This window comes from Emys orbicularis, chromosome 2 (genome assembly GCF_028017835.1).
Source record: "Emys orbicularis isolate rEmyOrb1 chromosome 2, rEmyOrb1.hap1, whole genome shotgun sequence".
Taxonomy (NCBI): Eukaryota; Metazoa; Chordata; order Testudines; family Emydidae; genus Emys; species Emys orbicularis.
In genome coordinates, this window is record NC_088684.1 from 210,548,330 (window position 1) to 210,565,752 (window position 17,423).

The 17,423-nt window shown below is 41.3% G+C and overlaps 1 protein-coding gene across 2 annotated transcripts in view; it reads right to left on the minus strand.

Annotated features, from left to right (window-relative positions):
• Nucleotides 1–17,423, minus strand: part of PDCD6IP (programmed cell death 6 interacting protein) — a 52,135-nt gene that overhangs the window by 8,073 nt on the left and 26,639 nt on the right. For both annotated transcript variants that reach the window (XM_065398556.1, XM_065398554.1), the window contains exons 9-15: nt 15,780–15,903; nt 13,980–14,157; nt 7,969–8,080; nt 6,855–7,024; nt 5,842–6,090; nt 4,618–4,752; nt 3,272–3,366 (exon numbers count right to left, since the gene is read on the minus strand). In XM_065398556.1, coding sequence (XP_065254628.1) covers nt 3,272–3,366; nt 4,618–4,752; nt 5,842–6,090; nt 6,855–7,024; nt 7,969–8,080; nt 13,980–14,157; nt 15,780–15,903 — 1,063 coding nt within the window. The remainder of the gene's footprint in view (nt 1–3,271; nt 3,367–4,617; nt 4,753–5,841; nt 6,091–6,854; nt 7,025–7,968; nt 8,081–13,979; nt 14,158–15,779; nt 15,904–17,423) is intronic.

Genomic DNA, 17,423 nt, shown 5'->3' on the forward strand with positions numbered 1-17,423 from the left:
CTTTGAACAAAGGACTGAATGACCCATCCCAGTGGGGGATGTATTCCAGAGACTTAATTTGAACCTGCAGTTTATTTTATCACTGCTGCAAGCCTGAACCAAGAACTTTGCCATTACTGTATGTAATTGATTCCATTTAACCAATTCTAACTCTCATCTCTATCTTTTTTCTTTTATCAATAAACCTTTAGATTTTAGATTCCAAAGGATTGGCAACAACGTGATTTGTGGGTAAGATCTGATTTGTATATTGACCTGGGTCTGGGGCTTGGTCCTTTGGGATCAGGAGAACCTTTTTTCTTTTACTGGGGTATTGGTTTACATAACCATTTGTCCCCATAATGAGTGGTACTGGTGGTGATACTGGGAAACTGGAGTGTCTAAGGAAATTGCTTGTGAGATTTGCGGTTAGCCAGTGGGGTGAGACCGAAGTCCTTAGTCTGGCTGGTTTGGTTTGCCTTAGAGGTGGAAAAACCCCAGGCTTGGGCTGTAACTGCCCTGTTTGAGCAATTTGTCCTGAGTTGGCACTCTCAGTTGGGTTCCGCCAGAACCGCATTGTCACAATGTCTTAGCTTTTCTTAGCAGAGTGGTCTATCTGGAAAGCTCCATGTAGAACATCGATGTTATACGTACCTCGGATCATCTCCAAAAAACATACTTGCCAAAGCTTTTTGAAAGACATGTAAATGACCTGAAAGAACTGCTGAATCAATGTTTTGGAATTGGTCTCATAGCAGGTGAAACTACTGAGGTTGAAGGGTGCTACATAGCGAATATCCCTGTTTGTCTTTTGCAGACACTTCAAGCAGACAAGGGGAAGGTAGTTTGGAATTGAAGTCTTTGCTAATAGTGTGTGTATGTTTGAAGACTGTTAACTTTAAAACTGAGTCACGCAGTGGTGGAAACAGTTCAGAAATATGGAATTTTTTGAAAAAATCACTGCTTTTGTCACTGACAATGCTGCATATATGAAGAAAACCTGGGAGCAGAGTCTCAAAGCACTTTTTCTAAATGCAGTGCACGTAACATGCACGGCACATCTTCTCAACTTAGTGGGCAAAACCTGGAGAAAAACAACATTTGGAAAAGTAAATGAAATTGTTATTGCCGTAAAAAGTGCATTTACTGCTTGCCCTGCCCACAAAACACGGTTCAGTCAATCATTGCAGCAAAAGGAAGTGCCTGCAATTCCACCTTCACTGGTAACCATATGGTGAAACAGCTGGTTTGAAGCCACCTGCAGGATTATGTGGATTTTTTTTGAGGAGTGGGAGCGAAGTTGTAATTCATCTGTTGAAGATGTGGTCACTCAGTAAATCAATGGAAATAAAAGCAGATATTGCAGCATTAGAACTGTTTGCACCAAGAATAATGGCAACTCTCACTGCTTATGAAAAACCAGAAATCAGATCACGTAAGGTGGCAAATGACTTGGCTGATCTTGCCAGTTGGCAAAGTCCTTCAGTGACACGACCGACAATCTGTTAGCTAAGAAAACCTACATGACTGGTTCTGAATGGTTTTGTCAACCAGCTGCCAGCTTTTTTAAAGCCTGCTGAGTGTTTGATCCCCATCAGCCCACACTTCTTGACCTTGCATCACTAAATGTATTTGGTTCTATTCCCATGTTTGAAGATGAGTTGGCAAAAGCAGAGTTTTGTAGCTACTGCACTGCAGTTTCTGAAATGAAGTGCCCTGACATTGTAAAATTTTGGTGCAACTTAAGATCGCATTCCAAGTCTGGCCATAATAGCTCTGAGAAGTTTGTCGGTGCCCGATAACAGTGCGGACTGCTAAAGATCATTTTTGTCTTACAAAGGTATCTTGCGAGATGACTGACACTCAAAGATGACAACCTGGCAAAATACAACAAGCTGTTTCAGAAACGTGGAAAGCTCTGTTAGTAAATGACCATTTTACACTAACAATTAATCTTGTCAGTAGTCAAAGTTATATAAGGTTTAACAGGCAATTTAAAAGCTTCTGTATTGGTGTAGTGAAAACTGCATTACTGTGTGTACATTTGTTTATGGCCTGCATCCTGTCCATGACTTTTAATAAAAATACCATGACAAAAATCTTAGCCTTATGTTAGATCACCACAATGAATTAGACTGAATGGGCAGCATTAGGTTTATGTTACTGGGCACACAGGGGGCAGGATGATTTCCTGATGCCAGCTGATGATCACCTTATGACCTGAAGCATTCAGCTTGAATACTTCCCTTCAGAAGCATAGCAGAAATAAAAAGATCCAGAGAAAGGTGAGAAAAAACCACTAAAGGCAACAGAGGGGTTGTGGAAGAAGCAGCGTTCTGAAAGTGAACAGACTTAGTTTAAGAGTTTATGGAAAAAGCAGTATATCAAGTGACTAGAACAGAGAAGTCCAATTGGGTTATCATAGAACAAAGGTCACTTGAAGGCAACAAGACAGAGTTTTCTCAGAGGCTGGTCCAAGGTTGTGGCATGAGCTCCCTCATCACCTTTTACCCCAAGCAGAAGGGGCATTTCTTTGACCTTGCCTTCTCTGACATAAATACATAGCAACATGCATATTAAAAAATGTCTGTCTAAACAAGACACTCCATTGCACATGCTTCTCACCCTGGGGAGAGGATGAGAGCACAAAGATATGACAGAAAGGTAGTCAACGTTTAATGCACTACTGGAATGTGCACAGACACTATGATAATGAGGGTGGTAAAAAAAAAAAATCTATACAAAAGTAGAGTATGAAATAGATTATAGGAAATACTTTTTCATTTTACCAAGTACCACTTGAGAATTCCCTACTACAGGATACATTGAGGAAAATTGTTTAGTACAAGTGAACTCCAAATATCTGTCAGAGGACATCCAAAGTATTAGGACAACTGTAATTTCTGACAAACAAATAATGAATTCTGGGGCAATGATCTTCAGCTTTAAATGGTATTTATCTGAAAATTTTTGAAAGGGTAGATACTAGTATGAATAAGGCTAAATTATGCAGACACTAGCTAGGATAAAAATGATAAACAGCATCTTGTGAAGAGATTTCTGGAAGTTTAATAATTTTTTCAACTGCTCCCTTTATCACTGTTTTGATAATCCTTTCAAATAATTTTAATGTGTTAGAAAGGCACAACTTAGTCTTATGAGAGCTGTACTTTATCCAGAGAGCCATCCTTCCTCCTCTCAGTTAAGTACCATAGTAAGCACAACCATTGTACTTGTTATGACTAATATATATTATTTTCATTAGCGCTTAAACAAAATACTAGATTCTTACTTTAGAAGTTCATCTCTTTCAGTCTTACGGGCAAAAACGATGTCACTGCATTTGTTTTGGAATTTCAGCAAGATTTCTGTCAATTCATTGTAAAACTATCAAAGAAAAAGTGAACATATTGCAATGAATGCAGTCTTAAGATCCGCATAAGCATATTCACACCCCATTTAAAAAACAAGCTAATGTTTAACTCAACATTATACATGTTTTTATAAATTGACTCAGTTATGAAGAGACATTTCATGGCCCAAAACTTCTGATTCTAGTAAAACAACACAGAGATACATTTGCTGTTTGTTTGAAAAGTACTAGATCAGTGGTTCTCAAAACTACTTGAGAACCACTGCACTCCCTGCCCCAAGACCCGTATGCCCAGCGCCACCCCGAGACCCCTCCACAGAATGGGGCCAGGAGCGGACCCGGCTGTGCTGGGCAGGGCATGGCAGCCAGGGCGTGGGCTGCGCCAGGGGCCCCAGACCCCGCTGCGCCAGCGGGGCAGCCCGGCAGCCCAGACCCCAGCCACGCAGACCCCGCAGCCTTTAGCACACAGCTGGGCCACAGCTGTATGCTAATTGGGCCGCATGTTGAGAACCGCTGCACTAGATTAATCAACTAGTCTCGGCAACTGCAAATATATTATAAATGGAAGACAAATTTGTTTCAGCTCAAACAGATCAGAATATTTAAACAGGAGATACTAGTTTAATAAAATTTAAAAATCAGACTATTACATAACACTAGTAGTCAGTACTATAGTGTTAGTGTTAATCTCTTGCTGATAAACAAGCAAGACAAATTGTCCAGAGACAACTTTCCAGTATCAAGTCATCAAAAATAAAGACAATTAAGTATGGCCTTCCTGATCTCTCTCCAGAGCACACAAACAGCAATGCATACAAATACAAGTTTTATGAAGTTACCTGATATCACTGTAGATGGAGGGGGAAAATGCCTCAAATACTACGGTCTTGCACGGAATTAACTACATCTAAGTAACAAAATGTAATTCACACCTTTTGTTATTGTGTGTGTGTGTGTGTGTGTGTGTGTGTGTGTGTGTGTGTGTGTGTGTGTGTGTGTGTGTGTGTGTGTGTGTGTGTGTGTGTGTGTGTGTGTGTGTGTGTGTGTGTGTGTGTGTAAGTCTTCATACAAACATGACCAAAAAAAAGTTTTAAAACTGCAGCAATTCAGAGTTATACAGATACACATTTTAGAGAAAAAGGAGTAAAAACAGTAAGCCAAAGAAAGGAATGCATTGACATAACTGCAAAGTTTGCTGTTGCTTACATATAGTTTTGCATGTACACAGCAATGTTCCCCATTCTGTCTCCCTACGGTTACTATACCTTTGTGCCTTCTTTTAAATTGGCTACAAGTTCCACAAAGTTGTCATTTGCTACAGCTAAATTCTTCAGAACTTCTTCTCTTAAATTAGATTCACTGTTTGATTGTTTCATCTTTGAAAATTCCTGATGTGCATTCTGCAAAAAAAGAACGAATGAACAGTTTTGGTCCCAAGGGATGTCTAAATTTCCTGAAATTTAAAATCCAAGGCATTCAAACAAACAGCAATATCTCCAAGGATTAAGGCAATTATGTGTAGTGTATTTAAGTGACTTTTGCATTTAAAATATTGGATGTAAACATGAATGACGTATTGTCATTCAGAAACAGTTTCCTCCTCCTGGAAGTAAGGAACATCTCAAATAACCCCTGCAGAGGCAGAAGTTGTAACCTAGTAAACGTTTCTACAAACAATAATTTCATGTTTAAATAGTTATTCAGAAACTTCTGGACACTTACTCAACATCTATTGCATCATTATTTTGTACTCGTACAGAAACATTTTTGAAGTAGTAAATAAAGATCAACAATATGATTTTACCTTTTCAAATTCAAGCTTCTCTTTCTTGAGAAATAACTAAAAAACTGTCATTAGAATGCTCTAACCACTCTAATGAGTATTTACTAGTTGCACACCAGAAGAGAGATTTCAACAAGCATGAAAAAGTTAAGCTTGTGACCAAGTGAAATGTTGTGGAATTTTGAAGATCAAACATCCCACACATCTTCCATATGCAAAGTACGAGAGGGCACATAAAAGGAAGTAATTACAAGGATGCTTGGCAGGACCTGCATTAGGTACAGAAATGAGAGTTTCCCAGCTTTATATCTCAATTATCTAGAGTTTCCCTTTTTTTCTTTAAAAGGTTCCTATCTCCAAGTACAGGTTTCAGACAAAAGAGCAAAAAGAACTCCAACAATTTCCCTCCCCCGCTCCTCACCCAAGACTGACCATCGCCCAGTCACCAAGCACCCAATTCCTTGTTAAAGGCAGGGGCTGTAGCATTGCTCTAATACCAGAAGGAATCAAAGGAACAGAAGAGAGCAGACACTTGATCAGCTATTATTTCAGCATAGTGGGAGTCCTGAGCAGGAAAGAGTAAAGACTAAAAGGCTAAGTAAGGTATCTGCAGTCCTGCTATCTGAGTAGGCCCCATGGGTCTGGGAAAGTACTGCCAAGTTTATAAAAAAGTCACATGGAGAAACCTACTGTTAATGTTTTATACCTGAATGTTTTTGAGAAGTTCATCCTGCTTTTTCAGGGTCTCTTGCACCTTGTGTGTTAAACTTCCATATATCCGGTCCAATTCAGTGACAGAGATGGCTTCTTCATTTATAGCACCATCCTGTGCAAGTGCAGTCAGAAATTTGCTGGTCATGTCAAAATTTACAGATTTTAGGTCATTCTCAAGTTGTTCTCTCTCCTTCTTCACCTCATCCAGGCTAGCTAGTAGAGATCTTAAGACACTAACAACCTACGAAAAAATTAAGTTAATATTTGAACTTAGTTTGAAGACTTTAAAGACTTAACGCCACCACTGCAACATTAAACATCAAAGTACTAGGAAGGATTTTTAAGGATCCATGAAATAGCCGCAAACATCTGACATGCTGTCAAACATACTGCATTCAAACTTCTCCATAGTAGGCAACTAATCATACTGACACAGTTTAAATATGGCTACTCTGGAAATAAGCAATTGGATTAATTCTAATACTTTAGGTAGGGGCTCTCAAATGTTTCCATACCATCGTCATCTTAACATCCTGTGGATCACCTCTGTCAACCAGATCAATTTTGGAACCTTTTATTTTAGGTAAATGAACAGAAGAGTGAGCAAAATAAAAATGAGATCTGCAGGTTACTAGAAGATAATTTCTGTAGTCCTTTCTGGGAGCAAAATTTCCCTTGATTTTAGTACCAGCTGTTTAACTCCCTTTTATACTCTAGAGAGGAATTAGTTTGGGAAGGAAGTAGGTCAGTTCTAGCACTCCCTTTTCCTAACCTTTAAGGGGAACCCCAAATACTGTAAAATAGTGCAGTTTCATATACCATGCCAGTGTTATCCTGTGCAAGACAACTCATTCTAAATGTTATCCAGATAATTGCCCATTTAATTTCATAAAGGGGAAAAAAAACAATGGATCTATAAGAAACTCTAGACAAACTAAATAACTGTTGTCCCAATGCATTGCCATTCAGCGTAGCCACTAATATGCAACCTTCATCTTGCCTTACCTCACTTCCCTGCATGGTTTTTGCTGGATTGGCAGAAGGAATGGCTGCATTCAATTCTGGCTCTGGTTTACACAGAAGTGAAATTGTATCCCGATGAGTCTGATAGCGCTCTTTAACGTGTCCATCTGCCTGTATAGCTTTATCCAAAATATTACTGACATTGGCTCCCTCTGGCAATAAAACAGAGGTAATATTTAGACTACTACAAAGCCGTGATTTAATCCAAGTCTTATACTACAGCAACATTTGTACCTTTCAGCAATTCGTTATAAGTTTTCAAACACAAGAACATTCAAACAGAAGTCCTGTTCATGCAATGAAGGTCTAAAATGTCTAAATTAAAATCCCATTTGTTGATTATTCAAGGAATTACTAAGAAAGTACATTAAAAAAATTCTGTGGTGTGAATTGCACATCAAAGTTTAAAGCTTGCATGTCAGTTCAAAATAATACAAATCAGAAGTCAAAGAACATGGTGGTGGGTGAGGAACAGCTGTTTAAAAATTGGATTTTTACAGACAAAATTCCTTCAGAAAAGGGCAAGTGACTTTTTCCTAATCCATCCAAAACTTAGTGAAAAGCAGCATACAGTTCTTAAAACCTGAAACATGAAGTCCATTATACCCAAAAGTACAGACTATTTAAGTGACACAATAAGCCAGATATTCTGTTATAGGATCAGCCTCTTTTCACACCACTAGTGGGATCTGGCTGTACAACTAGTATATACATATGATAATTAATGGAGCCTCGTGTGGATACAAAATCTGTATGTGAATCCGATCCACAATCCGCAAAAATGGTCCACGGATATAAAGTGGATACCCGCAGATTTGCAGGGCTCTATGAATTAACTTTCTGCAAGGGGGGGGGGGGGGGGGGGGGAAATTGATCCTCTGATGGCGCAGAACCACCAGACTCCTATGGCAATACCCCCAATCTTGGTTCTAGTGGCATAATGAGAGTACAGACAGATCTTTCTTCAACTGAATTGATCTTGTTCAAACTAATACCAGATGACTCAAAGCTACTTTAATTTACGTTAAATTTAAATTTAAGAATGGCCTTTCATGCAGCAGTCCCAGGCTCAGAGAAGTGAAAAGGTGAGATTTACCTGCCCTCAAAGGTTTGTAGAGTTCACTGGATGGTGTTCTTTGCCAACGCTCTTTGAATTTTGCTCTTAGATCATTGTCTGTGGCTTCCTCTTCACTCAATAATCTTAGTGACTTAAAGAATTAAAAAACAAACAGTGTTACACGCAATTTAAGTTTTCCTTACTATGAAATGGCTTTACAATTATAAACTGTAAAGATAAATTTTAGAACATAGTAATAAAGCTGAAAAAAAGACTTACTAAATCTAACAGTCCATCAGTTCTTACAGTGACTAAAAGCCCAAAGAGAAGGTTACTCACCCTGTGCAGTAACTGTGGTTCTTCGAGATGTATCCCCCTATGGGTGCTCCACTCAAGGTGTACTTCCGCTCCATGTACCTCAGATCAGAGATTTTAGGTAGCAGTGTCTATTCGGCCTGAACATACATCCCCCGCAGCTTCGTGGCCTGCACCAAGGCTATATGGAGCTGCGCAGGCAAACTGCCCTTGGTTCCTTTGCTACTATGGAGCTCATTGAAGAACTCTGAAGCAGAGGGGAAAAGGACGGGCAGTGGAGTACCCATCTCGAATAACTACAGTTACTGCACAGAGTGAGTAACCTTTTATTCTTTGAGTAGTGTCCCTATGGGTGCTCTACTCTAGGTGACTATGGAGCAGTACCCTCTGTGGAGGGGTGGGGCTTTGGAGTCAAGTCTAGGATTGAAGATAGAATAGTAGCGCCAAATATGGCATCAGAGGCTGAGTGACTGCACAGTATTCAGCAAATCTATGAATGAATGTACAACTCGCAGCTCTACATATTTCTGTGATGGGAACATTCTTAAGAACGGCTATTGAAGTAGAGAGGGATCTTGTGGAGTGAGTTAATACTCTAGAGGAAGGTTGAAGATCCTAAGACGGGTAGCAAAAAGTAATGCAACCAGATATCCATCTAAAGTGTCTTTGCTTGGAACTTGGAGATCCTTTAGTTCCATCCGCAATGGAGAGAAATCTGGGAGATTTCCTAAAGGGCTTAATCCTGTCTAAGTAAAAGGCTGATGCCTTCCTGACAGAGTGTATGTAATGTCACATCTCCTTTATACTGGTGAGGCTTAGGGAAGAAAACTGGAAGGTGAACAGTTGATTTATGTGGAAGGCCAAAGATCCCTTTGTCAGGAACTTGGGATGCGGGTGCAGTGTGACCTTATTCTGTTGCGGGGGGTGGGGGGGGGGGGAGGAGGAGGAAGGAGAGAAATGCCATGAGAGCTCCATCTCACCCACTCTTCAGAACTCATGGCTACTAGAAACACATTTTTCATAAAGAGGTGTACAAAGTGAGCAGGTGACCATAAGTTCAAAGGAAGGCCTCGTAAGACAGAGTACGAAGTTAGGTCCCACTCCAGTATAGGGCATCTGATTCGTGGGAAGAGATTGTCCAGTCCCTTGAGAAACCTTGTTGAAGGATAAGCGAAGACTGAAAAAAATACCATATGTTGGAAGGTCATAACAGCTGCCAAATGCTCTTTTTCAGAGCTTAAAGATAATCCTATCACTTTTAGCTCTAAAATGTAAATTACTACAAAACAATAATGGAAAGAACGCAGTTGAAACACCAGTGTTTGAATATAATTCACTTTTGGTATACATGTCACGTGTAGATAGTGCTGCTACATAGCAGGAAACACTCTTTACACCCTCAGAACAATTTGTTTCTAACCCTGCAACCCATCCATAAACCATGCCTTGAGCTGAAGAACTGCGATACTGATTTGACTGGCATCCTGAGAGAGGAGATGGGGGACAGTCTAGAGAGCGATCAGTTGACAAACAACAACAAGCTGAGCGAGGTAAGGAAAACACTTTTGTCTTGGCCATGTTGTAACTACGAGAATAACCTTGGCTTTGTTTTTCTTTATCTTGAACAGCATGGGAAATGCAAACGGAAGACCTGTACTCCAATGAAGAAGACAGACATCGCCCAGGAAGTGGTGACCCAGACCACTTCTCAAGCAGAACTGAGAGTACTTCTTGGTTGTGGTGAACAGCTCTGTGGGACACCCCAACATTGAAATATACAATGGAGTATAGTGGGATCCATCTCCCACTTGTAAACTTGCAAGAAGCATCTGCCGAGGGCATCTGCTGAGGTGTTTTGTATGCCCAGTATGTAAGCTATTGATATTGATCTGGTTTCATATGCACCAATTCCAAAGTCTCACTGTTTCAGCGCAAGGGAAGGTGATCTTATTCCTCCTTGGCAGTTAACATAAAACATGCATGACATGTCTGTCGTTATCTTTATGTATTTGCCCCAGATAAGTGTAAGGGAATGGATACAGGCCTGCTCTAAGTTCAAGCAAGTTGATATGCAAGGTGGACTCAAGAGGAGACCAACTGCCTTGAACAGTGAGTGTCTAGGTGAGCCCTGCCCCATCCATCCCAGGAGGGATGGATCTGTTATTACTGACTGAGATGGTTGAGCAAAGGGCACCCCTGTGCAAATATTGTTTTCTTCCACCAGAAGCGGGATTTCCTCCCCCCCACTACCAAAGGCATGGACAGTAGTTTGTTTAAACTTTGTTTGCTTGGTGAGTAAACAGTTCTGAGCCTCCCTTGGAGGCAGCGCATGTGAAGTTTTGCATGATTTATTACCAAGGTGCCAGATGCTATTTGTCCCAATAATTGAAGACAATTTCTGGCCAATGTTTGAGGGCTAACTTGGACTATAGTGACTAAATTGGGTAGGGTTATGAACCTGCATGAAGGGAGCAATGCTTCAGCCATTACTGTATCAAGGTCAACTCCTATGAACTCCAGACTTTGTACTAGAGTTAAGGTGGACTTTCGGATATTTAATTGTAGTCTCGGTCTGAGAAATAGATATACTGCCCTCTGAATGGCAACTGAAGCTTTGTTGAAGGACCATCCTTTGAGCAAGCAATTGTCAAGGTATGGGAAAAAGAGAGAGTTCCTTGTTTGTGAAGATGAGCCACAACCACAGAAAACTTTGGAGAACACTTCGGGTGCATACGAGACTGAATGGGAGCATCGTGTATTTAATGTGCTCTGGACCCAGAGTGAAGTGTAGGAACCTTCTGTGGGAGGGGTGGATTGCTATATGGAAGTAAACGTCTTGAAGGTCAAGGGCTGAGAACCAGTCCCCCTCGGTCCAATGATGACACTGCTGCAAGAGTTACCATTTTGAACCTCTGAATCTTTATAAATCTGTTGAGTAACCTTAGATCTAGAATAGTTCTCCAACTACCATTATTTTTTGGAACCAGGAAGTACCTGGAGTAAAATCCCCTACCTCTCTGTTGGATGGGAATTGGTTCTTTGGCACCCATATTCAGTAGAGTTGAATTCCTGTTGCAAAAGGTGCTCGTGAGAGGGCTCCCCTGAAGAGTGATGGGAAAGAAGGGAGGTAAGGTGAATGGAGTATCCTGTTGAAATGATCTCCAACACCCACTTATCCATAGTGATATGTTCCCAGTTCTGACAGAAATGAGAAAGGCGGTCTCTCCAAAGCAAGGGGGAGACAGATTGTTGCAGCAGATAAGAATGGGGATGGTAACTCAGTACCTCGCCTAACCCATCCAAATTGGTGTTTCAAGTTGTGGGTTGTGAGGTCGATGTTTGACAAGTAGCTGGTCTCTTCTTCTGGATCATTGTCGTTTACACTGGGGTTTGTAATGTCTCTGGGAGGCAGGAAATTGGGTGGGATGAGACCTCTGTGCAGTCTGGGACTCACTGAAATTTTTTTTATGCAAGGGTGTAAATTCCCAAAGAGCACAAGGTGGCTCTAGAGTCAAAGTATGCAGGGATTCATCCATTTTTTCTGCAAACAACTTTAAACCATCAAAAGAAAGATCCTCAACTGCATGACTTTCCTTGAAAAACCCGAGAGCTGAAGCCAGAAGGCCCTCCTCATGACTACTGCTGTGGAGATAGAATGAGCGGCTCTACCCGTGGAGTCCAAAGAGGCATGCAGAGATGTTCTTGCGAGCACAATTGGCCTGCAGCAATGATCACCCAAATTACTCCATCTGCCTGTTGGAAGATGCTCAAAGGTATTCAACTTTTAATAGTTGGTATGGCTGTATTTCACCATGAGGGCTTGATAATTAACAGCTTAGAGTTGTTGGTAGCCTATGAGCATGACTTCTGGCCAAAAAAATCAAGATGCTTTAAATCTTTGTCACATGAAATCGATTTAACGTGGTGCTGTCTGCCATGTTCATGCACAACGTCAACCAGAAGGGAGTTGGGGGATGGATGCAAAAATAAAAATTCAGAGTCCTTGGAGGGGATGTAATATTTTGTGTCTGCCTCTTGCAGGTCCCCCCTCACTTGGTAGAGGTGGAGCAGTCAGAGATAGACGGAGACTCTGTCAGAACCAGGCAAATCTCCAGGGAACAAGAGATGGTCAGTACCAAGAACTCATCAGAAGAGATTCAGGCTTTTCTGTTACTGCTAAATCCAAGGAAATGAAAACTGTTGCATATTGAAACACTGGGTGGTACTGATGAGGCAAGGTGAGTAGAGGTAATGGTGGCATAAGGCACCTACGGTACCGAATGACCAGTAGGTGTCAGTTTGGTCTTTTGCAGAACCGAAGTGCTGGGTACTGAGGTCCTAGTAGACTCTGTCAGTACAGATTTAGAAGAGCTGGTCTTCGCTCTGCTGCTCTGACTTGACAGTACTGATCTTCAAGAGACAGAACCCTTAGTCCCTTAGGTTTGCTGATGATCATGGTACTTGAGGAACCTGCAGACTCATGGGTACTGAGTTGGATATTGGTAGGTGCCGAAACAGGTGTTTGAATTGGATACCGTCTTTGAGGTAGATTCTCTACCATAGGACTGGAAGATTGCTTTCTAGGGTCTTTTTGAGAGGATTCTGGAGACTTCCTCTTTGATGATCAGGGGGGAGTGCTGCATCGAGGTCAAAGCAGATGACCTGTTCTCAGACCGTTCTACAGGCAGGGCTGCTGGCCGGGGTCAGAAGCTGGTCAGCGCAAACCCTTCATCATAAGAAGACATAGTTTAAGTTCCCAGTTCTTTCTTGCCCTCAACTTTAATTTCAGGCAGAAATTACACTTTGTGGGGAAGTGCGACTCCATAAGGCAGCGGACACACTAGGAGTATCCATCATGGACCAGGATAGCCTCTTGGCACGAAAGGCAAAGTTTAAACCCGGGAAGACCCTCCCAGGATTTCAGTTCCCCTGAGGGGAAGAAACACAGAAAAATAGGGGGAGGGATAATGGTCCTTATGCTAAAAGTGTAAGTAAAAAAAAATTTTAAGATTTTTTTTTTTTTTAAACTATAAGAATTACTATAGCTAAGTAACAAAGGAAACTAAGAGCTCACGCTTTAAGAATCAGGAAAAATACAGTTGAGGTATACTCAACTTGGACTCTGAGGCTCTGTCTCAGGCTGAGGCAGCTGAGAAGGAATGAGGGTGGTTCGCCCACGCAGCTCTATATACCCTTGGTGCAGGGCACGAGGCGCCGGGGCACGCATGTGCAGGGTTGAACAGACACGACTACCTAAAGTCTCTGATCTGAGGCACACTGGGTGCAAGAGCACCTAGAATGGAGCACTCAGAGATACTACTTGAAGTAGTAGTGACTATAATAGAATCATGTTCTTACTTTTACCAGTTTCCCTCCCCCCATAATCTCAAACTGAAAAAAAATCTGTCAAGACAATACCACATGTGACACAGGACAATTGTAGATAAAGTGTCTACCAACCTCCATGCATATCTTTGGACTTCACACTTAAAAGCTAAAACCTTCACACAATCAAGCACTTTTATCATGTCACTAAAGTGACAAAATTATTTTAGACAAATACAAGTTAATTTTTTTTAAATATTAAACTGATAAGGATAGTAGATAATGTTTTCACCCCTCAGCTCACAGAGAGCCGAGAAGCAATTATAACAAGCATGCTTTACTATTTAAAGAAGCGGAGTTAGATTCCTAAAGTTGCACATTTTAAAGATTTCAGCTGTTTCTAAGCTTACTTCATCTAAGATCTCTCTGTTTCTCTGTAGCAGTTCTGGTAGATCTTTGATGAGCTGATCAATGGTCTGGATGCCTCCCTGTTCAATAACAGACTTAGACTTCTGCAGAATAGACTGAGGAACACTATCACCAGACACATCTTCAATGGCAGCAGGCAGGTTGAGAGAAGCCAATACTCTGAGAAGGTCAATGTATTGCATTACAATTAGTACACCACAAAAATCACAGCATCAAAAGAATCATTTTGGTATCCAAATTAAACAGGCCATAAGAACAAGAGGGGGAAAAAAGGAAACAAACAGGAGCATAATGAAATCTTGGATAACAATTTAAAAACTGGAAAAGTTAAAAGATTATTCAAAGGACATACTTAACCAAAAAAGCAATAGTTTAAACATTTTTAAAAACTTAACTTGTCTATCATTTTTCCTTTGTATTTTAGTGTTTATAAAGCATAGCAGTAGACTTGTAGACAATTTTAAGCAATATACGACAGTTTTGAACACAAACTTTATCTACTTTCATCCAGAACCCTGGCTTTATATTTAACTTGTATTTACTTTTTAAGTCAAATTCTTGTTTCAATGCCTTGAAACAATATTCAACGGCTTGAAATATTCATTCATGCAGGGGAATAGTAGGGACTTTTCCTGAGCAAGCAACATCAGCCTCTACAGAACTTAAGTTTAATTTAAAAAATGAAATCTCTAGCTTCATGCTTTGTTCATGAGGAAAGCCTTTAAAACCATGAGTTAAATGTAAAACTGCTGTTTTCTTATGTCTGCAGAGAAGAAACTCTAATGGCCCTGATGCTTCTCATAGTTTTGCCAAACTACTGCAGAGTGCTAGCCAATTACTACTGTGATTCAGATGCCTGCAGGAAGTAGGGAGACTAAAAAGAATTAGGTCCATTTCACTTCAACTTTGCTCTGGAAAACAGAAGCAGACGCACACTGGAACTATTTAATGGGGAGGTTGACCAAACATAGATTTGGAAAAAGGGATAATGTATTGGAGACTCCCTCCTTGGAGCAACCAGAAAAAGTGGTTCTCTGGCTAAAGCAAAAATAATGTGTCTGTACTGCTATATCCCTCTTCAGCCAAGCCATATACCATAGGGCAGCCACCAGGAGTCTTTGAGATGAGAGGGATGAGAAGAGAGACTGTTCCTCCTAACAGCCACAGGTGGTGGGCGGGGGCTTCAGTTTATAAGACACCTACTAACTGAAGATAAATACAAAATCAATGACGCTCACAAGCAGACTGTAAGGACAGCACTATGGCAGACAACTCAGTAACTTTCCATTTCCCAGAAGCTTAGGAGGGGAAGGAAATGGCTTCACATCTGGATGTTGCCCCTAAACAGTGTAGCCCTCAATCTTTTGTATCCATATGTGGCTAATGGGATTTTAGTCCTCTGACTATTAGGTATCTGGTAAAATTTCCAAACCCTATTGAGTGGCAACCTGGTTTACCTCCTACAACAGAAGAAGTCTAACTATTACAGTATTTACTGGCCCAGTCCTGTAAGACCCTTACTGAGAAGTGCTGAGCCAATGGAAATTAGAAGTGATTTATAACTTTGCACGACTGGGACTTTATTTTAAATTAGTATTCACATATTCTCCCCTCCATCACCCAATTTTTGTCTAAACCAGAGATTTATTTAAATATTTTGTTCAGATTTTTTTAAATCTTCACTGAAGTGGATAAAAGTAAGGTTTTGATTATTCTGGACACACAGACAATTAAAAAATGTGTTTTGAAAAAGATCAGAAGTCTGAATAACCAATACTCACCCATTTGCCAGATTGGTGGCTTCTCTCATCTGGGCTATTGATCTATTTACCAAGTCTGCCTTTCTCTGGTTGTAGAGGCTCAGAGACTGCTGCACTGCCAGAGGAACCATCTTCTCAAAGAGATCTGTGATTGAGGCAGTATAATTATTTTAATGCAACTATAAAGGTGACCAAAAAACATGGAGCTTCTTTATATCCTTTTGCTATATCCTTAGAGATTCATCTAGACAATTACTGATAAAGAAATTTCACAAATCCAAGTTTCTAAACTGAGTGGGAAATACCACTGAGGAAAGTCAACATCTCCTTAGGACTGGTACCAACATTCAAAACTTTCAACTTCAGATTTATCACAGAAGACTCATGGTAGAGGATACGTATAGGATTTTAACATATTGCATTAGGCAAGTTAAATCTGTCGGATAAGAGCTCTTCAACAAAACTCCTTCAGAGACCAGATTATTGTGCTTCATCCAAGCATTTTGAGATAGTTATTCAAATCTGCACTAGTCCTAACTTGAAATTGCAGATTTACCCTTTGCAGGAGCCTGTCAGTAATCTTTCTGACACTAAAACCAATGGCTTAATGCACAATACAACCTTTTCTAAACTGTTGTTCTTAGAGATGTGTTGCTCATGTTCATTCCATTCTAGGTGTGTGCGCCCACGTACGCAGTCGGAGATTTTTGCCTGAACAGTATCCATAGGGTCGGCTGTAGCGCCTTTGAGTGCCACGTTCATGCGTTGGTATATTAGGCACTGCCGATCCTACGCCCTCTTAGTTCCTTCTTTCTGGCAACTCCGACAGAGGGATAGGAGGGCAGGTAATGGAATGGACATGACCAACGAATCTTGAACAGTTACAAAAAAGGTAGGTAACCATTTCTTCGAGTGCTTGCTCATTCCATTCTAGGAGACTCACAAGCAGTATCCTCAGAGGTGGGCTCAGAGTTCACAGTCTACCGGCTTGCAGTACTGCTCTACTGAAGCCAGAATCGTCCCGGGCCTGTTGGGTAAGTGCGCAATGGGACGTGAACGTGTGGATGGACGACCAGGTGGCCGCCCTACAGACGTCCTGGATAGGCACTTGGGCTAGGAAAGCTACTGATGAGGCTTGCGCCCTGGTTGAATGCGTAGTTACAATCGCCAGAGGTAGCATCTTTGCCTGATCGTAACAGCAGCAAATGCAGGCAGTGATCCAAGAAGAAATTCTTTGAGCGGACACTGGACAACTTTTCATCCAGTCAGCCACCGCAACGAACAATTGCGTCAACTTGTCTTTGTAGAAGACTGTAAAGGGCGGTTCTGAGGTAAGCGCCCTAATCTCTGAAACCCGGCGGGTGGATGTTATCGCAACAAGGAACGCGACTTTACAGGACAGGAGAGAAAGCAGGAAGCCAGAGGCTCAAAGGGAGGTCCCGTGAGCCGTGACAGCACTAAGATTCAGGTCCCATGGCAGAATGGGGTCCCTGATGTGAAGGTAGTGGGGGGTGGGAGGGAGAGTTGGCCACGAACTGCAGGGTGTAGCCTGAAGATATTATGTCAAGCACCCAACGGTCCGAGGTCAGCTGCGACCAGGCCGACTGAAAGGGGCGTAGGCGGTTGAGGAAAGAGCAGGGAGGTGGATCCTGGAAAGTGACTGGG